Source organism: Schistocerca gregaria, chromosome 10 (assembly GCF_023897955.1).
Source record: "Schistocerca gregaria isolate iqSchGreg1 chromosome 10, iqSchGreg1.2, whole genome shotgun sequence".
Lineage (NCBI taxonomy): Eukaryota > Metazoa > Arthropoda > Insecta > Orthoptera > Acrididae > Schistocerca > Schistocerca gregaria.
Window position 1 is genome coordinate 149,063,770 of NC_064929.1, and position 25,277 is coordinate 149,089,046.

A 25,277-nucleotide genomic window follows, 5' to 3' on the forward strand; every position below is an offset into this window, starting at 1 on the left:
GTTCTACTGCCGCTTGGTCAGTAGACTTTTTATCTGTCCAACTAAACAATTTACATGCAGTTTGTTTTTCCTCAGCACAGTGGCATATACCAGCAGGACAATGCAACATGTCACACAGCTCACAATGTACATACATGGTTTGAAGAGCACCAGGATGAGTTTTCCTTGGTGCTCTGGCCATCAAACTTCCCCGGTTTAAGCCCAGTCACGAATCTGTGGGAACACTGTCAGGGTTGTTCACACCATGGATCCTCAGCTGAGAAACCTAACATTGCTGGTCATTGCACTAGAATCGAGCCATGCCTCCACATCCCTGTCCATACCTTCCAGAACCTCACTGACTCTCTACTTGCAAATCTCACAGTGGTCTTTACCGCAGAAAGTGGTTATTCAGGCTTTTGTCAGATGGTTACGCTAATGTGACTAGACAGGTAGATATGTATGTGTCAAGTGCATGGTCAACTATTCTTCTAAATCTGAGCTACAGTTCTTCTACAGGCTCCTCTCCAGAAATAAATGTTTTGCAGTTTGTATTGAGATATGATACTATAGCCTCTTTATCTATTTTACTGTACTTTGCTAATAATTGATGCTGCAAATGCTTCAAAGTAACTGATATTGGCTTGTATGTGGAATACTAAAAATGTTTTGGTCTATTTATTGCTATTAGTTCTAAAAATATTTCCATTGTGAGTGACTTCCAAACAATCTGTCTTAGGTAGTTGTCAGAGAATGCAATTAGTAATGTTTCGCAGGACATCTTGTGATGTCCACCACTTATGAAACTATAGTTTTCCCAATTGATTATTGGATGATGAAAGTCTTCTCCCCTGATGACAGTGTAACTTGGAAACTTGTGTACTTCAGAATGTGGATTTTCTCTAAAGTTTTCTGTTACATCTTCAGGTGAGCTTGGTGGTCAGTAGCCTTCTGTTTGATTATAAGCATAAGCCCACCCCTGATACTGAGTCTCGCCCAGACAATCTCACATGTAGTTTCTTTCTATCTGGTGGATTTAATTCTCATCTGCTGTGACAAATACACAACCTACATTTACTGTTAGCCTAGCCTTTTGATATATGCATAAATTTTCCCCAAAAATCTCAACACTATTAGCACAGTTTTAACCAGTTTGTTGTATATAGTATAATGTGAGCCCCATAGTTTTTCAGGAGCACTTCAAACTCTAGCACTAATATTCTTGCCTGTAGGGGCATTTCTTTGGCTCTTATACGGACATTTCTGGATCCTCTACAACAGTGATTCCCAACTTGTGCGCAACAATCCCCTGAGGGATAAAATGAAATTTTCTGAGGGGTAACAACTAAATGAATAGATTGTGTTTCAGTCATGAAACTAATTTATTGTCAAAATATCATTACTATTATCACAGTTTTGTAAGACTCTGATATTGATTATATAAGCTGTCAAAAATTACTTTTTCTCAATTGGTAGCATAAATGATGTGGATGTTAAAGGTTCCTCGCATAGTCCACCCAGTACACCCATGTTGCACTTTGTCTCGTACATTGCTGATGGCAAAAGTGAGACATATACATAACAAACACTAAATATCTCAAGAAAATGTCTTCTCCATGTTGCAGATAGTATCTGCAGTAGTCCAAAAATTGCTTTATTACTCACTTCAAATCAGAAAAATGAATTAATTGACAGTTTGACACAGCAGTAACTACATAAGAGCTACAATAGTGTTGTTATTATTATTGTTATTATTATAGTGGTTAGACACAAAGCATTAACAGCCTGAAGTCATCCAATTTCTGCCATTCCAGAAGTAAGGCGTGCAGCAGTAAAGTGTTTTACGAACAATAAGTATAGTCCACACATGTGAACTTGTTTGATTTTAAATGGGACTGCAGTGTTCAGGCCAAGAAAATGCCACAATCGAGAGGAGTAATGCAGGGAAGCATGTTTTGAAACAAATGTCTACCCTCACTGTGGATAGTTAGCTCTTTTTTTTCTCAGAAGAAGTTGTGTGTAGCATTTGTGATGCACCACAAATTCCTTCGTCATTCATTCTAACACACAAACACACACACACACACACACAACTAAATATCATTGATCTTTCATCATTTTAAAAATAAAAGTGTTCCTAGAAAAGTCTTTCATTCTACAGTTTAGTTGGGTGCTAAAGTTAGTGATAATACGGGGGAGGGGTGGCAACAGATTGGGGGGAGGGGGCGCTAATGGCCTAAGAAAGGTTGTGAACCACTGCAGACTACAACTACCATAATATGGACTGAATGGAGATTTGCCTAATCTAAAAAGTTTCATGCACACCCCACACACTGTCAGCTATTTGCCTAATAGCCTCTGATGTGTAGTGCACATGCAGCCCATTTAGAGGGACCTTGTTGATTTCAACCCTATGATACAAGTCCAGAAAATGCAGTTTGGCTTGTCACAGACTCTTCAAAGTCGTTGGTTCAATCTTTCTGCTTGACTCAGGATGTGGAAACCATCAGGTCACCTCCAGATGAAATACTTATTTAATCATGTATTATTCCTAGTATACTGTGTGCACAAATAGGTAACATTTCATGTTTTTATCTTTCCTGGTGTTGCAAATTTAATTGTCAGAGTGTAGATGGAAGGGTTTCAATTGCTGACTGTTGTTCTCATTTATTATCAGGACAGGCACCAAGAGCAATGACTGATGCATCTACTCATATTCCAATTGCTGAGCACATACAGGCGCCAAAAATGAAAACCACCAGAAAGGAAGGCACAGCACATCATGCAACTAACAATCGAGGTGAGTTCTATGTATTACAGAAATGTAAACTTCTTCCACTCACTGACAATAAAAACTGAACACCCGAAAGGAGAGGGGGAAATAAAATGAAACTTAATGCATGTAGAGGATATGTGGCTCTATTTCAGGGATTACAATGTCATGTTAAAAGAAGAATCAAATTGGTAGTACAAGCACACTGCTGGGCCAGTCCTTGTTAGTAGAATGTTGCACTGTCTTTTGCAAAGGGTCATAGATGATTTGTTTGAGAACGGTGTTACAGAGTCAATTTTTCCTCTTTTGAGGTGATAAGGCACACAACTGTTGGGATTGGCCCTCAATATCCAGGATATTGTTGATGGGATTGATGGAATTGACATCCAAGCTTGTATCACATGTTTTGTATAGGAGACAAACTGAACGATCTTTTTGGCAAAGCCAATATCTTAACATCGTACAGATCATTAATATAGGCCCGTGCCATGCATGCATGAAAACTGTCCTATCAAAACATATTTTAGACACGGGAAATAAAATTGAGATTTCATCAAGAGGTAAATGTTTTGGTTGGTACCATTCTTGGGCAGAATTCCATAAGCTTCAACCTGTCTGCTGGACCAGGACTTGCACCTAGAATCTTCGCCTTGACTGAGCATCTAAGAATGAGACATGAGCTGCCCTCAGAACTTTACTTCTGCTAATGTCTCAGTTTTAATCTGCCAGGAGGTTTCAAATCAACATACATTCCACTGCAGGGTGATAATTCATTCTGCAAACAGCCTCCTAGGCTGTGGCTAAGCCACGGCTTCACAATATCCTTTCTTCCCTGATTGTTTGTCCCAAAAGGTATTTAGGGAAACAGCAGTAGCCACCAGAAAGATCGCGAGTGTTGCACATCGGCACGGTGCGTCACGACTACCAGAGGGCACTCGAGAATTCGGACACGACCTCTGGCGGCGTAACAACAACAACTCAGGCAGCGTGGGCCATGCTCAGTCAGTTAACATCGGGCATGCCTAGGACACAGTCCCGATCTACGCTAAGTGAAGTGTGACGTAAATGTGAACAGTGTTACTTCACAATTGGCGACGAGTAGGGTCGTTCTTTCACGTGTTGCGTCATTGTTACGGTTTTGCAGCTTCTCCACGGCATGGAGTATTTAGTGCGGGTTTTGGTTGAGCAGCAGACGGAGCTCATGGCCACCACGAAACAAGTGCTTCTGGCGTTGCTCTCCACGCAGTCTGCTCCAGTGCCATTCCCTCCTCCCTTTCCCCCGTATGACGAGACGGCGGAGGATTGGGACACATATGAACATCGCCTTCGGCAACATTTCCAGGCGTTTCATGTTGCCGATGCAGAGGTATGTCGTGCTCTCTTCTTGTCTTGGATATCTCCCTTGCTGTATCAAGTTTTCCGGCAGCTAGCGCCGTTGCAGGAACCCTCATCCTTGTCTTTTGACGCATTGTGTTCATTGCTGTGTTCATATAATCGCTGCCGCACGCATGTTAGGGTGGCTAGGGTCGAGTTCTATCAATGCAAGAAGCAGCCCCATCACGGTCTTAGTCGCAAGTGTCATTTTGTCACGGAGCAGTTGTGAGAGTCGTATGCCCACCTTATGGTATGCGACGTCATTGTTCATTCAGCCCCTGATATGGAGGTCCGGCAACGGGCCCTGCAGTTAGAAGACCCTTCCCTTGAGGAAGTCCTGTCCATTGCTCAATCGTATGAAGTCTCTCACACCGCAGGTCAACAGTTGGAAGTTTGGTGCGACATCGCGGCAGTTCAGGGCGGCGCGTCTGCGTCCACTGCATCCGGGGTGGACGACGTGCGAGCCGTACAATCCGACCGTTACGGCCGCTCCCGCACAGCGCGTAAACAGAATTCCGGCCGCCGGCCCCTGTTGCCGTCCTGTGTGTCATGCTATATACATCATGATCGGTCAGAGTGCCCCCAGCATTGGGCCGTTTGTCGCAAATGGAATAAAAAAGGTCACATTGCTAAAGTTTGCCGCTCAGCCTCAAGAGAATCGAAGGAAGCAGGTACAGAGGACATGGACATTGACATTCAGGAAGTTTCATCGGGCCAGGCTCCCGACGCATCGGCACGCAAACTCTTTATCGAGGTGTCGGTTCAGTCGCGCTGGTTACAACTGCAAGTAGATACGGGCATGGCAGTTTTGTTGTTAAATGCACAAACTTATTTTGACCTCGGATCGCCCCCATTTGCGCCAGTTTACCGGCGTCTACGCGGTTATGGTAAACAGTTCATTTCCCTACTGGGTCAATTCACTACCGACATGACTTACAAATCAATCACTTGGCCTATTACTTTTATTGTTGCCAGTGATGCAAGCTCCGCTAACCTTTTTGGCCTGGATGCCTTTCAAGCTTTCGGTTTTTCTATCGCTGACACCATACAGTTGGTCTCCGAAGACGTTCCCTATCAATCACTGGAATCTTTGATCTCAGACTTTCCAGATATCTTTGAGGAGGGCCTGGGGTGTGTTTCAGATGTTGAGGCTCACTTAACGTTGAAGGCATAGGCTCGCCCGCGTTTTCTATGTGCGCGGCAGATCCCCTTGGCTCTCCGCCCTCAGGTAAAGGAAGAACTAGACCGGCTGACAGCCCTAGGGATCGTTCTTCCTATTTCTTCTAGTGAGTGGGCTTCGCCCCTCGTTATTGTATGGAAGTCCTCGGGAAAATTACGTCTTTGTGGCGATTTCAAGGCCACCATTAATTCCCAATTGGTGGTGGACATCTATGTTTTGCCTCGTGCTGATGAATTGTCTCCGCCATGGTGGGAGGCCAATATTTTTCGAAAATTGATCTTTTGGAGGTTTATCATCAGATACCACTTGATGAGGACTCCAAATGGCTGGCGGTCATCAACACCCCGTTTGGCCTTTACCAATACCAGCGGTTGACCTTGGGAATATCCAGTGCCCCGGCGATATTCCAGCGTTATCTTGAGCACGTCACGTCAACAATCCCTCATTGTATTAATTACCTGGATGACATAATTGTCACACGCCGCAGCATGCAGGAACACTTGCACAACCTTCTCACCCTCTTTCTCAAATTCAGGTCTGTGCGCTTGCGTTGCAACCTGCGTAAGTCAAACTTCTTCCAACCGTCCATTGAGTATGTGGGCTACACCATCTCTCGGCACAGTATCCAGCCACTAGGAAGTTTGGTCCAAAGTATCGTCGACCTTTCTCGGCCCGCTTCACTGAAAGAGTTACAAGCTTTTTTAGGCAAGATAGCCTATTACCACCGGATCATTCCCAGGGCTTTCTCCATAGCCCGTCCCCTGTACTGCCTTCTGTGCAAGGGTGTTCCTTTTGATTGGTCGCCTGCATGCGAGCGAGCGTTCACCTCGTTGAAACGATTCCTCATGTCAGCGCCTTGTTTGGCTACTTTTGACCCCCATAAGCCATTGGTCCTGGCTACAGATGCTTTGCAGTATGGGGTGGTGGCGGTCCTGGCCCATCGCAACGCAGATGGTTCCGAGCAACCCCTGGCGTTTGCATCTAAAACTCTTAGTCCCGCGCAGGCCCATTACTCCCAGGCGGAAAAAGAGGCTTGGTCATTGTCTAAGCTGTTACCAAGTTTCACCCTTTCTTGTGTGGCATAAAGTTTCAGTTAATCACTGACCATAAGCCGTTAATATCGTTATTTGGCCCCGCCTCTCAGATTCTGGATAGGGCGGCCCACAGAGTACAGTGCTGGGCCTTGTTCCTCTCTAAGTACCATTATGACATTCATTTTCGCACTACCGGACGGCATGCCAATGCTGACGCTCTTTCCCGTCTTCCAGTGGGCCCGGATCCTACGTTTGATCGAGAGGAGATTATGTGTTTTCATTTGGATGTGGCATCCTGCCAAGCAGTTGATGGCTTCCCCATCACTAGTTCTTGAGTCACCAGGGAAATGGCAGCTGACCTGGCTCTCTGGCAAGTAGTTCGCCTCATTCAGCAGGGGTGGTCATCCCGCCCTCCAGGCCGAGCCTCGGACCCTCTTCATAATTATTTTATTCTATGAGACCACCTCTTGGTCTTGGAAGGAGTTCTCCTTCTGGCTACCGATGATACAGCTCCTCGCATGGTTGTTCCTGCAAGTTTACGAAGGGAGGTCCTCACGTTATTACATGCAGGGCACTGGGGTGTTTGCCGTACTAAAACCTTGGTTCGCAGACACGTGTACTGGCCTGGTATTGACAGAGAAATTGAGCACGTTCCCAGTGTGCAAGCCAACAGGCATCTCCCAGGGCAGCGTTCTCTTCATGGCCCCCGACAACCCAAGCATGGGAACATGTTCACATCGATTTTGTGGGCCCATTTCTCAATGGCTTTTGGCTCATTGTCATTATTGATGCTTATTCCCGATTCCCATATGTGGTTCACTGCTCCTCAACCACTTCAGAAGTTGCAATCCAGGCACTAGCAAGAATCTTTTCTGTGGAAGGTCTGCCAATCACCCTGGTCTTGGACAATGGACTGCAGTTTATTTTGCAGCCTTTCCAGGATTTTTGTAGGCGGTTCGGTATTCTGCACATTTGCTCTCCCCCCTTCCATCCACAATCGAATGGGGAAGCCGAGCGCATGGTGCGCACATTTAAGATGCAGATGAAAAAGTATGTGCACGACTTTCCTGTGGAGGAGGCATTGACGTTTTTCCTGCGGCCTACCGGACCACACCAATGGGAGAACGCAGCCCCACAGACCTCCTCCATGGGCGCCAACCTAGGACTCTGCTGCACCACCTCCAGCCTGGTCCTCGCCAGTCTTCGCAAAACGGAGTACCTGGCTTTCCACTGGGTATGTCGGTCTGGACACGTGGGTTTGGTCGCAATCCACGTTGGATACTGGCAGTGGTCCTGTGCCGAAATGGCCACTGGCTCTATACCTTGCAGGTGGGGGACCGGGTGGTATGTCGTCACCAAAATCAGCTACGTCCACGTTTGGCCACCCACTCTCCGACTTCTTGGACACCGGCTTCCTCATTGCCAGCACCCATGTTGGTTTATAAGGGGACGTTACCACCTCTCCCCGCTGTGACTCTGCCGCACTGCAATGGTTCTCAGCCTTGGCAGCCTCCAGTAGCTCCAGCATCAGCATCAACATCGTTAGCGATGCCCTAGTGAGAGCCGGCCCCCCTCGCAGGCCCGGTTTCTCAGGAGGCTAGTTCACCTGTGGTCATCCCTTCCCCATCGTCCCCGCCACTGGATCTTGCCTCTCCCGAGGTGGACCATGATCCGGAGTTCAACAGCTTGTCGCCGATTCTGTCCCGGGCTCCAGTGGTGGGATGACGGGGACCTCTTCGTGTGGGTCACTTCCAGCCGTATTCGAAGGTTCCGGCTTGAGGGTTGGCAGATCCCCTCGACTCCAGCCTTTCAATGGATGTGGAGGTCATCACTCCTGCCCGACACTCCACCTTCCAACGCAGTGGATCACAGTGGCTGAAGGAGGAGGAGTGCAGTAGCCACCAGTAAGATCGCAGGCGGCGGACATTGGCACGGTGCGTCATGGACGGTGGTTGCCGCAAGTAGAGTCCCATCCACCAGAGATGCGACCTCTGCCGGTGTAACAACAACTCAGGCAGCATGGGCCGTGCCCAGTCAGTTAACATCGGGCATGCCTAGGACACAGTCCCGGTCTACGCTAAGTGAAGTGTGACGTAAATGTGAACAGTGTTACTACACAATTGGCGACGAGTCTATGGTTTGAGTTGCACATTACTCCATTCATGCTGTTCAATATGCATGACTGCACTAAGTTTGGAGTCAACATTTGTGGTTCTGTCAGTTAAGTAAGCCCATCCACCACAGCAAGATTGTACTACATTGGATGGGGAAAATTGTCCTGGGACCAAAAACCACATAAAAAGCAAAATGACATTGGTTTCTAATTGTCATGAGATTGACACAAGGAATGTGGTGCTCCATTTTCTGCCATAAGTTGAAATTGAGAAACAGCATGTTCCACAACAGATTGGAGTGACTGGGGTCTCATCTTCAGAATGCATTGTACAATGCTTGCCTTCAGTTCAGTAACCTGTGTAGTTGGAGCACTGAAGACAACATCTACCAGGTAACTCCACAGTCATAAATTACATGGATAAGATCAGGTGGTCTGGAAGGCCAGGCTGTAGGGAAATGATGGCTGATAATATTAGCATCATTTCCAAAGTGCCTTCACTGACTGTTCAATGTGCAGAGGAGTGCCATCTTCCATAAAAGTGATCTTACTCACACATCTACACTGTTGAATGGTTGGAATGACATTGGCATGCAAAAGAGTCTCATAGCATTTACCAGTGTTGGTATAGGGAAGAGGACATGCAGGACCTATTTCATCGAAAAAATAAGGCCATGTCACGTTTGCAGAATGAATTGGTACCGGCTGATGTACATGCAGATTTTCCATTACCCATCTTCTGCAATTCTGCATGTTAACATACCTTTGGAGATGGAAATGGGCTTCATTTGTCCAGAGAGTGTTCCATGGCCATTCATTGTTCACTTCCATGCGAGTAAGAAATTCCAAAGTGAATACTTGTCTTGCTTGAAAGTCAGCAGGAAGCACTCTCCTGCACATCAGTGATTTTGTATGGATAGACTGGAAGGTGTTTCATAGGATTTTATACACCGTGCTTACAGGCATGTCCAATGTTTAGGCAATTGTCCATGCATTGCATGTTCGGACAGCAGTACTCAAGCCCCCCTGCAGTGCTATGACCACATCTTCAAGAGATGTTGCACTTCATAAGAACCAGTCTTTCTGAATATTGTAATCGTTTTCTCCAGATCTTTAGAAGACAATGGATCAAAGCCTTTTATCATACCTTGAGTATCCAAAACTTTTGCAGGGTTACTGGTGCATAGTCACCATTCTTGTAATAGAGCTTTACCAGTAGCACACAATGCTTAATGGTAATATTGGGTATCTTGGACACAACCTGAAAATCAGCCATGTGTTTGTTGGTGTGCATATTCTGATGCCTGCAGTGCCATCTATAGGTCAGTTTTTTTCCCCTTCCACAATGATGTTTCCCCTGTGTCAATAATATGCTGTTCAAATTTGACTTCATTCTGAGCAGTTGTTCTCTTTCTATAGCATTTTGAAACTGGGACTTTAATTATGGACACTCATACTTCCCACAGCCTGTGAAGGGTTTCAGAGTGATCTTTCACTCTTTGATATTTCAAAAATAAATTTTTTTAAACAGGTTTTGCATGAATGACTCCTTCTATTTATGAAAATTAAACATCTCTATATTACATCTGCTCTGTATGAGTTTTCTCTGTGAACTTCCTTTTGCCATGAGTTCTAACACAAAACTAACTTTACAAATCATGTGCCTGTCAAATCTATGGGAAAAGATAATAGGTACAACTGAACTTTATCACAACACAATTGGTCTACAGAGTGCATTGTGAACTTCAAATACAATATTTGCAAAAGTTCCTATTAAATATTTGTTGTTACAGTTTCATCAAATATAAATTTTAATGAAACAAAGAAAAATTACAATTTGAACAAAATCTTTATAATTACAAAACTGACTTGTGTTGAAAGAACCTTACCTTTCGAAAACTGTAAATGGACCAACTGATACACCAAGTTTCAAAAATCACAAACTGAGCTCCATTACGTATTACATCATGAAAACTATAAAATACACTGATATTCCTTATAATATTATAATTCTTATTTGTCATCAGGACAGTCTTCAAGGGCACCAGTGGATGTGTCTACTCAGGCATTAGGTGCAGGACATACACAGCATTCCAAAGAGAAAACCATGAGGCAAGAAGTGACTGCATATCCTGTGGCTAGCAGTCCAGGTGAGTTCTAAATATTAAACAAAGAAAACTTCTTTTATGAACTGAAACATGCTTTGATGCACTGGAACTATATACTTAACATTGCTGTGGATGGAATATTTTCAGTTGTTGGTTGTAATTCTTGTATGTCACCAGGGCAGCTACCAAAAGCAATGTTTGCTCCTTCTCATGCATCAACTGCTGAACATAAACAACATCCAATAGAGAAACATGCAAGAGAGGTAATCACGGCACATCCAGTGATGACTTACCCAAGTGAGTTCAGCATTTACAAACTTACGTAATAATTACTTCTGTATGTAGGTTCAAAAATTAATAATCATTGTAGTTTGTATGACATGAAATTAAAACCATTTAGGAAGGCTATATATTGTAGCTGTGGTAATAAAATAATACACATTATTTAAAAGTAATTTAATATGGATGAATAAAAATTCTACTCACCCAGCAGGGGCAAGAGAAAAATAAAAGATATGGAAATGCACCAGCTTTTGGAGTTAGTGGCTCTTTCTTCGGGCAGAAGTGTGTGAAGGGGAAGGATGAGGGATGAAAGAGAAGGACTGGCAAGATTTAGGATATGGGGAGAGTTATGGGAAAGTCACCCAGAACCCTGGGTCAGGGGATACTTACTCATACATTATGTAAAAGATATCACATAACGTTCAATGCCTTCTGCTAGCCTTCAACCGGATCCGACAAACACAAAAAATCATCTCTTTTCTTCTTTTTTTAATTTGCAGTTATGTAAGGATGAGGTCGTGGCGGCAGTAGTGGTGGTGGTGGTGGTGGTGGTGGTGGTGGTGGTGGTGGTGGTGGTGGTGTGTGTTTGTGTTTGTGTTTGTGCACGTCCTTTGTGTGTCCTTTGGAAACAAAATAATTGAAATTTTGCATGAACTTTGAAAGAGCAAACTGCTCCCTTTGGAGTGATGTAGATATTTGGTGAACTGGCACCAGCTGATTGTATGTCCCTCCACTGCTGATGTACAAGTAATGTTTTCAGCTGTATGTCACAAGCCACAATTTTTCTCCTATAGCAAATAAGAATAGTGAGCAAACTATTATTCACACACTTCAAACACAACAATGGTTGCTTTGGAGCAGAGTGTGCGGTGTGGAACTGGTATCGGGCAGTCCTGTCGTAAGTCAAGGCAGTGATGTGGCATCTGTGTGCCAGTTGGTTATATAAATTTGGCACAGTGAGTTGGGTCAATGTAGGAGAACTTTCAGACATGGGGAAAGAGTCAAGGTATATGTTAACAAAAGACAAGGAAGTCATTGAAACTTCATTGTATACTACACTAGCGACCCACCCTGGCTTCAGCAGGATACAGGAAGTATCTAAAGCTGCATGATTTTCGTGCATAGAGCTAATTTTATTCAGGGAACACTGCATAGAGTTATAATTAAAGTTCACAAAACAGCATTAGGCAACTGAATTCCAACAACTTAATACTATATGTAACTTTAATGATTTAGGCAGTGTGTGCCATGAAAATTCTCAGGAAGGAAGAAGGTTGTTTGTTCTTTGTGTAATTCCTATTTGGAGTGACATCTCATGGCAATGATGCATGCTGTGAACTACCATGTAGCCCGGTCTGCGCTGAATCTGTATTTTTGAGTGAAACTTGTATCAAAATCACTACAGTAATTCTTAAGATTTGCCTTCACACACAGTCAGATTATCATGATGGGGGACTTTAATTCACAAAGTATAATAGAAGAGAATATGTACAGATGTGTAGATCCTAGTAATAACAAACTTCATCCATCTCACTGGCCTAATGCAAGTCTTACAATTAGACGCCACTTCATCTCTGTACTGGCCAATGTTAGCTTAATTCGTGAAGACATGTGGACTGCACAAAATGTACAAGCCCCATCACAAAAAAATGACAATAGGTCACACAGTCATGACAACATTGTCTCAGAGTGAGCAGAGAATTGAAGGAAACGAGGAAGATGAAAAAAAATGCTCTCAGTCCCACAACAATCTGTGTTGTGATTTCTGCCACTCACCACTACATGACAATGGCACCATTTTCACATTGGCGGTTAACTTTAATTCATCATAATTCAGTCAATTTGCACAGAATATTTATAAATTACGTACACAAATCTTCCTCAAAAATCAGTCCAATTCTTACTAAAAACCATATAAAAAACCTAAAATCCCCACAGTTTTCCTTAGATTAGCCTGAACATACACAGAGAATTGAGTGAAGCACTTTGATTTACACACGGTGTACAACAAATAACACATATGCTACCTGATCCCAGTTCAAGACAAAAGTGTGGCAAGCAAAACCTAGTCCTGCCAGTAGGTTTAATGGAAATGCGATTTAAAGAATGAGTCTTTAGCAATGCTGTAAATGTGTACTGCATGGCCAAGAACAGGTAGCATGTACCCTTTACTATCCTGGAGCTGCCCCATTAGCTAAAAAAGATGAGAATTGCAAAGGAAATGATATGCAGATTCGCCAATATTTGAGTCGTATTCGTGCCAAACATTTTTTTTTTATTTAAGACATCAAAGTGTATCCAATTTTGTGTATTTCTTTCTGTTGTTACTTTTATTTAAACATTAAGACATAACATGAACTTCTTACAGACATAAACGATTGCTTTGTTCTGTCCAGGACACAAATAGAGACAATGAAAACTAATAATGGATACAGTAACATTGTCTGTATCCAGTGAGATGTGAAAAACACAATATGTGGATACAATAATATTGCCTGTATCCAATGAGATGCAAAAAACACAATAGGTAGACTACACTGGATTGCACATTATGCTACACACAATAATTCAATTATGTAGTTTGATATCCAGGTTTATCTTCACAGAAATGGTACGTTCATGTACGAGCAACATTCACTTTAGAGGAGAAGTTCAAAGTGACAACCTTGCATTTGCAAACACCTCACCACTCACTGTATAATATGTTGCCGGACCCTACACAACAGATCTGCATCAACCATTGCTGAAGCAGCATGCGTATGAGCTATTAGGTTGCGTACATTTATGGGTGGCTTGCTATAAATGTGTTCCTTTAAGTGCCCCCACAGATAAAAACTAGTGCATTAAAATCCAAGGACTGTGGAGACCAGAACATTGGAACTCCATGACCAAACTATTTCCCCAGAAACAGTTTATTTAAACAGTTATGCACAATCATTCCACAGTGTGGTGGTGCACCATAATGCTGAAATCATAGCTATCAGTGAGTACCAAGTGGAACATTTTCTAATGTGTCAGGCAAAGAAACGTACGATACAGGGGTGCGTTCTACTTTTCCAGCAATAGGTAAGTCCCAAAAAGACTCCTCTCATTATTCCTGCCCACACATTTATGACAAAGTGTTCCTGAAATCCATGTTCACTGGTGACATGTGGATTGTGTTCTAAACAATAAGGGTTGTAGTGAATGTTGAAAATACCTAAATGAATGAAGCTAAATTCATCCTTCACAAAACTGTATTCATTGAATGTGATCTTCTAGTTGCTAGAGATGAGGTAATGTGTGATGATATGGATGCAGTTCTTCATCATGTAACAGTTCAGTGACCAGTCTTGGAGATATCTTGAACTACCTTGCAACATCACGGGTACTTGGTCAAGGTGATCGGTGAACTGTTTCAAGAATTGCATCCTCTGTATATGCAGTATGTCTAATCCTAGGACAACCTCTGTCTATTATTTGTGGGTGTAGATTACCAATTCCCCCAAGACATTGCTCCTGGCCCCAGGCGATGAAAACATTTTTATCAGAATGTAAAAATATTATGAAAAGGATAGTTGCTACTCACTGTACAGCAGAGATGCAGAGTCGCAGATGGACAGAACAAAAAGACTGTCACAGAATAAGCTTTTGGCCAACAAGACCTTTGTCAAAAATAGACTACACACACACACACACACACACACACACACACACATACACACACACACACACACACACACACACACACACACACACACACACACACACACACACACATAAATGCAACTCACACACACATGACCACAGTCTCTGGCAGCTGAAGCCAGATTAGATTAGATTAGATTAATACTTGTTCCATAGATCATGAATACGACACTTCATAATGATGTGGAATGTGTCAGGTTAATAAAATATGTCTGTAAAACGTATTACATTACTCAAAATATTGCATTTCCCCCCTCCCTTAATTTATATCTAAAAATTCAGCCAATGAGTAGAAGGAGTTGTCATCTAGAAATTCTTTTAATTTATTTTTAAATGTTGGTTGGCTATCTGTCAGGCTTTTGATGCTGTTTGGTAGGTGACCAAAGCCTTTTATGGCAGCATAATTTACCCCTTCCTGTGCCAAAGTCAGACTTAACCTTGCATAGTGAAGGTCATCCTTTCTCCTGGTGTTATAGCTATACACACTGCTATTACTTTTGAACTGGGTTGGATTATTAATAACAAATTTCATAAGTGAATATATATACTGTGAGGTTACTGTGAGGATCCCTAGACTCATTCTTATCAGAATGGTGCATTTGAGGGTGCTGTGCAGCATATGCACAAGCAGTAGCAGCAGCTTGATTATCAGATGCATCCAGTACCAAAAGCATATTGATATATTTATCATTTGTGTATTCCATTGAGAAGCTGCCCTATATTAACTTGACAGAATTAGTTATGGTTGTACATTGCGTGGTTAGTAGACACATGCATGAGTTTAATGGATCCCACTGTCATGTGATCGGCTACTGCCATGTGACAAAATGGTTCCCTGCTAATAAATGAGAATTAGGGAATGGACATCTATGAAACAAAAAAGGAACCGGAAAATGAATGGAACCATAAACCCATGGTAACATGGGTTTGATGTCCAAGCAGTCTACTCAGTGGGCTGTGATGGCTGATACAGTAGTGCAAGGTGATAAACGTTCCTCTGTACATTCTGATGTGCTGCAAGATGTAACAGTTTTGCCATCTCCTCGTTTTCAAATATGTATTTTCAAAATGCAGCCAACCTGATTTTGCTAGATAAATTTTCGTCTTGAAACTGGATGAGGAATTACATGCCAACCTCCAAGTGCAGCATTTTTACTTCACCCTGTATATGTAGAGATTAACAATAAATTGTCTCTACAGTGCTTAATGCACTCAAGCAATCCAAATTAAATTGAGTAAACTAGAAACAAAGCTGCAGCATTGCACAGTGCTGTTGCCTTCTCAGTTTTCCTATATAGCTTCTGTTTATCTGCTATTAGTAGCTTCATATTTATTGCATTATGAATGTATTTTTCATATAACGTATTTCCATACATTTGTAATTACTGACTGTTATTTACAATTCATTGCTACTTTTCACACAACAACACTACAAACACTGCTACTTTCTGCGTAACTAGCAGAACGTTTCAATCAAGACATTCAGATAATTTGTAGAAATAGTGGCTAATGGGGTATGCTTTTAATACTCTTTTAAAGTGGTAGGAATTACAATATCCTTACTTCCTGTTAGATGGGCAGTTGTTGAAAATCCTACATAATTCCATTCTGAGCACTGGAAAAGGAGGAAAAGTTTACAGGAAAATTATTTTTGTTTGTGGCATTGTGACTGTGTGAATGACAGTTCAGTTAAGACTGATTATTATTATTATTATTATTAATAAGAAAAACCATTAATGTTTTGGGAAGTGAGTGTAAGAATTTCAAGACCCCGAAAAATGTTTCTGCGAGATGTACAGTTATCTACAAGGTGTTTCTGGAAAGTACCAGTTTGTTCTACTGCCACCACAGGACTCATGTCACATTTCTGCATATTTGCTCTCATGTCTCTGTTTCATTGCCTTTCCACTAATGCCACTATAGCAAGATTGTGTTGTGTTCACATTTGTTGGTGATTGTTCAAAATGCTTCAGACGATCTCTGAGCTCCCTGACTGTAAAGTGCTTTCTGTAATACAGTTTTGAATGCAAAGACTATTAAGCCAGCTGAAATTCACTGTCAAGTTGTTCAGATTTATCAACTTGTACAGATTTAAGGTGAAAATGTAATGAATGGTGGAATATTGAGAGAGGGGATGAGACAGTTTAATAATGGACAAACCAGTGTTCATGATGAAGCACTGAATGGGTGGCCTTCTGTTATCAGTGATGGTTTGGTTTGGAAAGTGAATGAGAAAATGCATTAAGACAGACAGTTCTCAATAAGAATGCTTTGTGATGAGCTTCCACAAATTAAAAAAAAAAACTGTTTTATGTGAAATTGTCACAAATTGCTTAAGTTTTGCAAAATGTTTTCCCATTGGTTTCCGAAAATTCTTGCAGATATCCACAAAATGAAGTGACTTGGCAGTGCTTTTACATTTCTTATCTATTACAGTGATAAGGGAATGAATATTCAATCAGAATTTGGCCCAGTTGATGTGTCCCTCACAAAGACATAGGGAAAACAGTGATCAAGTTTTAACAAGTTCATTGACAACAAAATATATGTACTTCAATAGTAAGAACAAAAGGCACAAAATACAGCATCTTCTGGTACAGAAGTTTGACAGAGCTGTTGTCTAAAATTACCTGACTGTTTCTAGTATGCAGTAATGCCAGTAAGGAACTTCATAGGAAAATACACTTGCAGGGAAATAATCCAAGTCTTGTGAATGCCGTCCCAATTAGGTCCAATACAGGCATTGAAAAGTCTGTTCCTACTAGAGGCTACGTCCACAGAGGTAGTGACAATGAAAATTGAGGACAGCAATGTCGGTCCCTACGATGGGTTTTGAGAACATCCTGAGAATATGAAGTGAGTAGCTCCCATCCAGTGGCCAGAAGAGGCTCTCCGAGCCAGAAGAACTTGCTGGTATAGAACATTTTCCTGCCACTATAGCTGCCATAGGTGGAATACTCATGACACTGTTTTCTTGTCATGTGTTGTACAGACATGAATATGTACCTCAGAAGTGGCGGCCCCTGTCAGTGCTGGCACTACCGACTGGTGTCTTGTCATGACTACGACTTGGATGATAAGGCATGCAGAGGCAATTCATACTGCACATGTGCATGAGGTTCCAGAAGGGTTACTGCTCCCTTTTTTGTAGATCTTCTATATAGTTCTCGTGATAGATTATGCAGGGGTTTTTCATGTCATGCCAGAAGCAAAACAACGTTCAGGGGAGTAGTGGTACTCACAATCACCCAAAGAATAAAAATTCAAAATGACATTGTTAGCACAAAAAATCATGTGCACTGTCTTCAAGTACAGACAGGGCATTCTGCTTGTCGGGTTCCTACCCAGAGGTGAAACAATCATTGCAGTATGATACTGTGAAACATTGAGAAAACATTGACATGTAATCCAAAAACAAAAGGTGTGTAATGTTCAGTCAAGGCATTGTGCTGCTTCATGACAATGCACATCACCATTCAGCTGGTGCCACTCATAACCTTATACAATAATGCAGTTGGGAGCAATTCGATCACCTGCCACACAGCCCCTGATCTCACACTTTTCTAACTACCACTCACTCTTGAATTTGAAGCCTAATTTTGGAGGAAGGCAATTTTACAGCGATGGCGACACAAAAAATAGTATTCAGCGGTGACTGTCTTCACTGGTGGTGTATTTTCATGAAGAGGGCATAGACAAATTGGTTTCCCACTATGACAATTAAGTGAACAATGGTTGCTATAACAAATGTGTGAACAATGTGGCGACTATGTAGAAAAATAGTATAAGAAATGCTCTTTCCTGTAAAAATAAATTTTTCTTTGAAATTTTTTTTCAGAAACAATACTTTTTCACTGATTTGTGTCATATTTTATACAGTATTCTTTCTCCTCACTTCAGCTGAATAAAACTTTATTTATTTTAGGTGCACTGACCCAGAAAATAATTCGTTATAACAACAAATAATGAAAATACACAAAATCAACCAACACTCTTGTGTTTAGGGCAACACAAGGGCTGTAACACGCTGAACTGAGCTTCTCAATTAGTTTATCTGTGTGTTGACTCCATTTTAAATTGTTATCCAGCTCAATCCAATGAATTTTACATATTGTGCCTCATTTTTTGTGTGACCATGTCTATTTCTGGTGGCAAATGATCATTATTACTTGTTTGAAATTGCATAATATGAGTCTTTACAAGACCACTCCCACTGTTCATCTGTCATCTGAGCTGTGTCTGTTAGGACTGAGTTTGGACCCTTGATTAGTATGTTTGTGTCATCAGCAAACACCAAAGTTTTTTGAACTGCACTTAAAAGTCATTAGGACATCATTTACATAGGTCAGAAGCAAGAGTGAGCCCATTATTGATCCTTGTGTCACTCCGCATTCTAATAGGACCCCATCCTGACTATAATTGAAATATTGTTAAATAACTGACAAAATAAAGTTCAGATACAATTCCATGCCAGAAATTTCCAGATAAATAATTGATTGAAGTTAATTGCAGGACAAGAAACCTGTATCAGTTTTTGCTAACGCATTTCATTGTAAAATGTCCATAATGAACCATACACTCATCTTCCTGTTTGATGCTGTAGTTGCTGTTATTATTTGGTTGTTGTCTTAAAAAAAAAAAAAAGAAAACAGGATATGGTCTCTCTAAAAGGTTTGCCAGTTATTGGATTTGTTTAACAACAATATGTTAATCTTCTTCTTGCAATCAGCACTGGGAACATACAGGGTGTTTCAAAAATGACCAGTATATTTGAAACGGCAATACAAACTAAACGAGCAACGATAGAAATACACCGTTTGTTGCAATATGCTTGGGACAACAGTACATTTTCAGGCAGACAAACTTTCGAAATTACAGTAGTTACAATTGTCAACAGCAGATGGCGCTGCGGTCTGGGAAACTCTATAGTACGATATTTTCCACATATCCACCATGCGTAGCAATAATATGGTGTAGTCTCTGAATGAAATTACCCGAAACCTTTGACAACGTGTCTGTCGGAATGGCTTCACATGCAGATGAGATGTACTGCTTCAGCTGTTCAATTGTTTCTGGATTCTGGCAGTACACCTGGTATTTCAAGTGTCCCCACAGAAAGAAGTCACAGGGGTTCATGTCTGGCGAATAGGGAGGCCAATCCACGCCGCCTCCTGTATGTTTCGGATAGCCCAAAGCAATAACATGATCATCGAAATATTCATTCAGGAAATTAAAGACGTTGGCCGTGCAATTTGGCCGGGCACCATCTTGCATAAACCACGAGGTGTTCGCAGTGTCATCTAAGGCAGTTTGTACCGCCACAAATTCACGAAGAATGTCCAGATAGTGTGATGCAGTAATCGTTTCGGATCTGAAAAATGGGCCAATGATTCCTTTGGAAGAAATGGCGGCCCAGACCAGTACTTTTTGAGGATGCAGGGACGATGGGACTGCAACATGGGGCTTTTCGGTTCCCCATATGCGCCAGTTCTGTTTATTGACGAAGCCGTCCAGGTAAAAATAAGCTTTGTCAGTAATCCAAACGCTGCCCACATACATATCGCCATCATCAATCCTGTGCACTATATCGTTAGCGAATGTCTCTCGTGCAGCAATGGTAGCGGCGCTGAGGGGTTGCCGCGTTTGAATTTTGTATCGATAGAGGTATAAACTCTGGCGCATGAGACAATACGTGGACATTGGCGTCATTTGGACCGCAGCTGCAACACGGCGAACGGAAACCCGAGGCCGCTGTTGGATCACCTGCTGCACTAGCTGCGCGTTGCCCTCTGTGGTTGCCGTACGCAGTCGCCCTACCTTTCCAGCACGTTCATCCGTCACATTCCCAGTCCGTTGAAATTTTTCAAACAGATCCTTTATTGTATCGCTTTTCGGTCCTTTGGTTACATTAAACCTCCGTTGAAAACTTCGTCTTGTTGCAACAACACTGTGTTCTAGGCAGTGGAATTCCAACACCAGAAAAATCCTCTGTTCTAAGGAATAAACCATGTTGTCCACAGCACACTTGCACGTTGTGAACAGCACACGCTTACAGCAGAAAGACGACTTACAGAATGGCGCACCCACAGACTGCGTTGTCTTCTATATCTTTCACATCACTTGCAGCGTCATCTGTTGTTGAAAATTGTAACTACTGTAATTTCGAAAGTTTGTCCGCCTGAAAATGAACTGTTGTCCCAAGCATATTGCAACAAACGGTGTATTTCTATCGCTGCTCGTTTAGTTTTTATTGTCGTTTCAAATATACCGGTCATTTTTTAAACACCCTGTAATTCCTTCATTCAATAAATTCGTCACTAATGATGATTAGCTGAGTTCTCAAATGACACGTTTGAGACATAAAATGTAACTTCTTTAAAAATAAATGCCAGATAAAGTCATTCTCTGATATATTCTTCCTGTTTGAAAAACCACAAGACACATTCTTGTCTCTTCATGAAATATTAACAGTATATCCCACAACTGTACATTACAGGTGAGTTACATTTCAACTTCTCTCCATCACATCTCACAAACAATTACTATTACTACTTGCTGCAGCATAGACATAATCAAAGATACAGTTATATCAACAGTTCACACATTATGATTCAGATCAATTCTTAATCATGGATAACATCTTTTAGAATTAATACGTTGAGATATACTTACATTTTCTTAAGTTTGAATATTAGATATATTTTTGAAATGTTTTCAGAGTAAAAGATAGTAAGTAATATGACATAAAAAATTATAGATCTTCAGACAAGGATATTACTCAATGATCTCAAATGGAAAAGAATCTGCATTGCCAAAACTACAAAATATAACAGGAACAGATGTTATATTGGGATGTACAATTGGTGGTAGCTATATCACCATCTAGAATACTCCAGAACTGCATAGTTATAGATTCATTATAATATGTTATGTTGTACTGTTATGAGGATATTTTCATGCTTGAGATACAGTCTGTTAATGAAATCTTCTGCTTTCTGTTATGGAAGGAAGATTCCAATATGAAAATGGAGTGCTGTTAGTGCCATAACATTTTAGTTTGCGAAGTAGAATCTTGTGATACACACAATCAAAGCCTTTGGCATTGTCAGTGACTATGCCAACAAGTTAACATTTCTTGTTTAGCTCTAGTAGCACTTCATTTGTGAGGTTTCATATTCCTTTTTGCATGGAGAATCCTTTACAAAAGCCAAACTGAGGGGCATTTAACAAGTTCAGCTCAGTCCAGTGAGTCACTATTCTGTCACAGACCAATTCCTGAAACAGAGTTGGAAAGACTGAAAGAGCAATATGTTGTTGTTGTTGTGGTCTTCAGTCCTGAGACTGATTTGATGCAGCTCTCCATGCTACTCTATCCTGTGCAAGCTTCATCATCTCCAAGTACCTACTGCAACCTACATCCTTCTGAATCTGCTTAGTGTATTCATCTCTTGGTCTCCCTCTACGACTTTTACCCTCCATGCTGCCCAACAATGCAAAATTGGTGATCCCTTGATGCCTCAGAACATGTCCTACCAACCGATCCCTTCTTCTGGTCAAGTTGTGCCACAAACTTCTCTTCTCCTCAATCCTATTCAATACATCCTCATTAGTTATGTGAACCACCCATCTATTCTTCAGCATTCTTCTGTAGCACCACATTTCGAAAGCTTCTATTCTCTTCTTGTCCAAACTATTTATCATCCATGTTTCCCTTCCATACATGGCTACACTCCATACAAATACTTTCAGAAACGACTTCCTGACACTTAAATCTATGCTTGATGTTAACAAATTTCTCTTCTTCACAAATGCTTTCCTTGCCATTGCCATTCTACATTTTATATCCTCTCTACTTCGACCATCATCAGTTATTTTTCTCCCCAAATAGCAAAACTCCTTTACTACTTTATGTGTCTCATTTCCTAATCTAATTCCCTCAGCATCACTCGACTTAATTCGACTACATTCCATTTTCCTCATTTTCTTTTGTTGATGTTCATCTTATACCCTCCTTTCAAGACACTGTCCATTCCATTCAACTGCTCATCCAAGTCCTTTGCTGTCTCTGACAGGATTATGATGTCATCAGCAAACTTCAAAGTTTTTATTTCTTCTCCATGGATTTTAATACCTACTCCGAATTTTTCTTTTGTTTCCTTCACTGCTTGCTCAATATACAGATTGAACAACATCGGGGAGAGGCTACAACCCTGTGTCACTCCCTTGCCAACCACTGCTTCCCTTTCATGACCCTTGACTCTTATAACTGTCATCTGGTTTCTGTACAAATTGTAAATAGCCTTTCGCTCCCTGTATTTTACCTCTGCCACCTTTAGAATTTGAAAGAGAGTATTCCAGTCAACGTTCTCAAAAGCTTTCTCTAAGTCTACAAATGCTAGAAACGTAGGTTTGCCCTTCCTTAATCTAGCTTCTAAGATAAGTCGTAGGGTCAGTATTGCCTCACGTGTTCCAACATTTCTATGGAATCCAAACTGATCTTCCCCGAGGTCGGCTTCTACTGGTTCTTCCATTTGTCTGTAAAGAATTTGCATTAGTATTTTGCAGCTGTGACTTATTAAACTTATAGTTCGGTAATTTTCACATCTGTCAACACCTGTTTTCTTTGGGATTGGAATTATTATATTCTTCTTGAAGTCTGAGGGAATTTTGCCTGTCTCATACATCTTGCTCACCAGATGGTAGAGTTATATCAGGTCTGGCTCGCCCAAGGCTGTCAGTAGTTCCAATGGAATGTTGTCTACTCCCGGGGCCTTGTTTCGACTCAGGTCTTTCAGTGCTCTGTCAAACTCTTCACGCAGTATCGTATCTCCCATTTCATCTTCACCCACATCCTTTTCCATTTCCATAATTTTGTGGTCAAGTACATCGACCTTGTATAGATCCTCTATGTACTCCTTCCACCTTTCTGCTTTCCCTTCTTTGCTTAGAACTGGTTTCCATCTGAGCTCTTGATGTTCATATAAGTGGTTCTCTTATCTCCAAAGGTCTCTTTAATTTTCCTCTAGGCAGTATCTATCTTACCTCTAGTGAGATAAGCCTCTACATCCTTACATTTGTCCTCTAGCCATCCCTGCTTAGCCATTTTGCACTTCCTGTTGATCTCATTTTTGAGACGTCTGTATTCCTTTTTGCCTGCTTCATTTAGTGCATTTTTATATTTTCTCCTTTCATCAATTAAATTCAATATTTCTTCTTTTAGCCAAGGATTTCTACTAGCCCTCGCCTTTTTACCTACTTGATCCTCTGCTGCCTTCACTACTTCATCCCTCAGAGCAATATAGGTATGTAATTATACATGGTGTGTTTATTTACAGTTCAGTAAATGTCTGTTACTACAGCATATTTAATGTTTGTCAGGAAATATGCCTTTAGTCAATGACTGATTACAACTATAGCTTAATGCTAATCATATCAAGTCAGCACAAGATTTTAAATAATTAATGGAAAATCTCATATAAAGATGTGAAACAAATACTAACAAAGAGATAGAGGGGCTGGCCAGTACTTACCTCAGCTCAGTACAGCCGATAGATACACAAAAAACAACCGAAAAAAAGAAGTATATAGTATAAAGATGTAGGATGAAAAGATGCCTGAATGGCTAAAGAGGAAAGGGAAAGAGGAGAAGACTGAAAAGTAAATGGGAGTGAGGTTGTTTAACGTAGGTTCAGTCTAGGGGGATGGAAGGATGAAAGGATGTGTTGGAGTGCAAGTTCCCATCTCCGCAGTTCAGAGGGACTGGTGTTGGGTGGGAGAAGCCAAATGGCACATACGGTGTAGCAGGTTCCTAGGTCCCTAGAATTATGCTGGAGGGCATGCTCCACTACTGGGTACTGGACATCTCCTAGGCGGACAGTTCGTCTGTGTCTGTTCATGCACTCAGCCAGTTTAGTTGTTGTCATACCAATGTAAAAGACTGTGCAGTGCAGGCATGTCAGCTGATAAATGACATGTGTAGTTTCACACATGGCCCTGCCTTGAATTGTGTATGTTTTACCAGTAGCGGGGCTGGAGTAGGTGGTTGTGGAGGGATACATGGGGGCAGGTTTTGCAGCGGGGTCGGTTACAGGAGTAGGAACCGCTGGGTAGAGAAGGTAGTCTGAGAATATTGTAGGGTTTAACAAGGATGTTATGGAGGTTAGGGAGACAATGAAAGGCAACTCTGGGTGGTGTGGGGAGAATTTTGTCAAGGGATGATCTCATTTCAGGGGTTGACTTGAGAAAGTCATATCCCTGCTGGAGTAATTTATTGATGTATTTGAGGCCAGGATAATAATGGGTGACAAGGGGGATGCTTCTGTGTGGTCTGAGGGTAGGAACATTGTTGTTGGACGGGGAGGAATGTATTGCTCGGGAGATCTGTTTGTGGGCAAGGTCTGTAGGATAGTTGTGGGAGAGGAAAGCACTGGTCAGGTTATTGGTGTAATTGTTGAGGGATTCGTCACTGGAGCAGATATGTTTGCCACGAATACCTAGGCTGTAGGGAAGGGAGCGTTTGATGTGGAATGGATGGCAGCTATCAAAGTGAAGGTACTGTTGTTTGTTTGTGGGTTTGATATGGACAGAGGTGTGGATGTGAGCTTCAACAAGATGAAGGTCAACATCCAGGAAGGTGGCCTGGGTTTAGGAGAAGGACCAGGTGAAATTCAGATTCGAAAAGGAGTTGAGGTTATGGAGGAAATTAAGTAGTGTTTCTTCACCATGAGTCCAGACCACAAAGATGTCA

General features: G+C 41.7%; 1 protein-coding gene across 4 annotated transcripts in view; it reads left to right on the top strand.

Moving 5' to 3' along the window:
* Nucleotides 1–25,277, top strand: part of LOC126293354 (uncharacterized) — a 220,065-nt gene that overhangs the window by 173,608 nt on the left and 21,180 nt on the right. For all 4 annotated transcript variants that reach the window (XM_049986555.1, XM_049986554.1, XM_049986556.1 and 1 more), the window contains 3 exons: nt 2,657–2,779; nt 10,481–10,603; nt 10,739–10,858. In XM_049986555.1, coding sequence (XP_049842512.1) covers nt 2,657–2,779; nt 10,481–10,603; nt 10,739–10,858 — 366 coding nt within the window. The remainder of the gene's footprint in view (nt 1–2,656; nt 2,780–10,480; nt 10,604–10,738; nt 10,859–25,277) is intronic.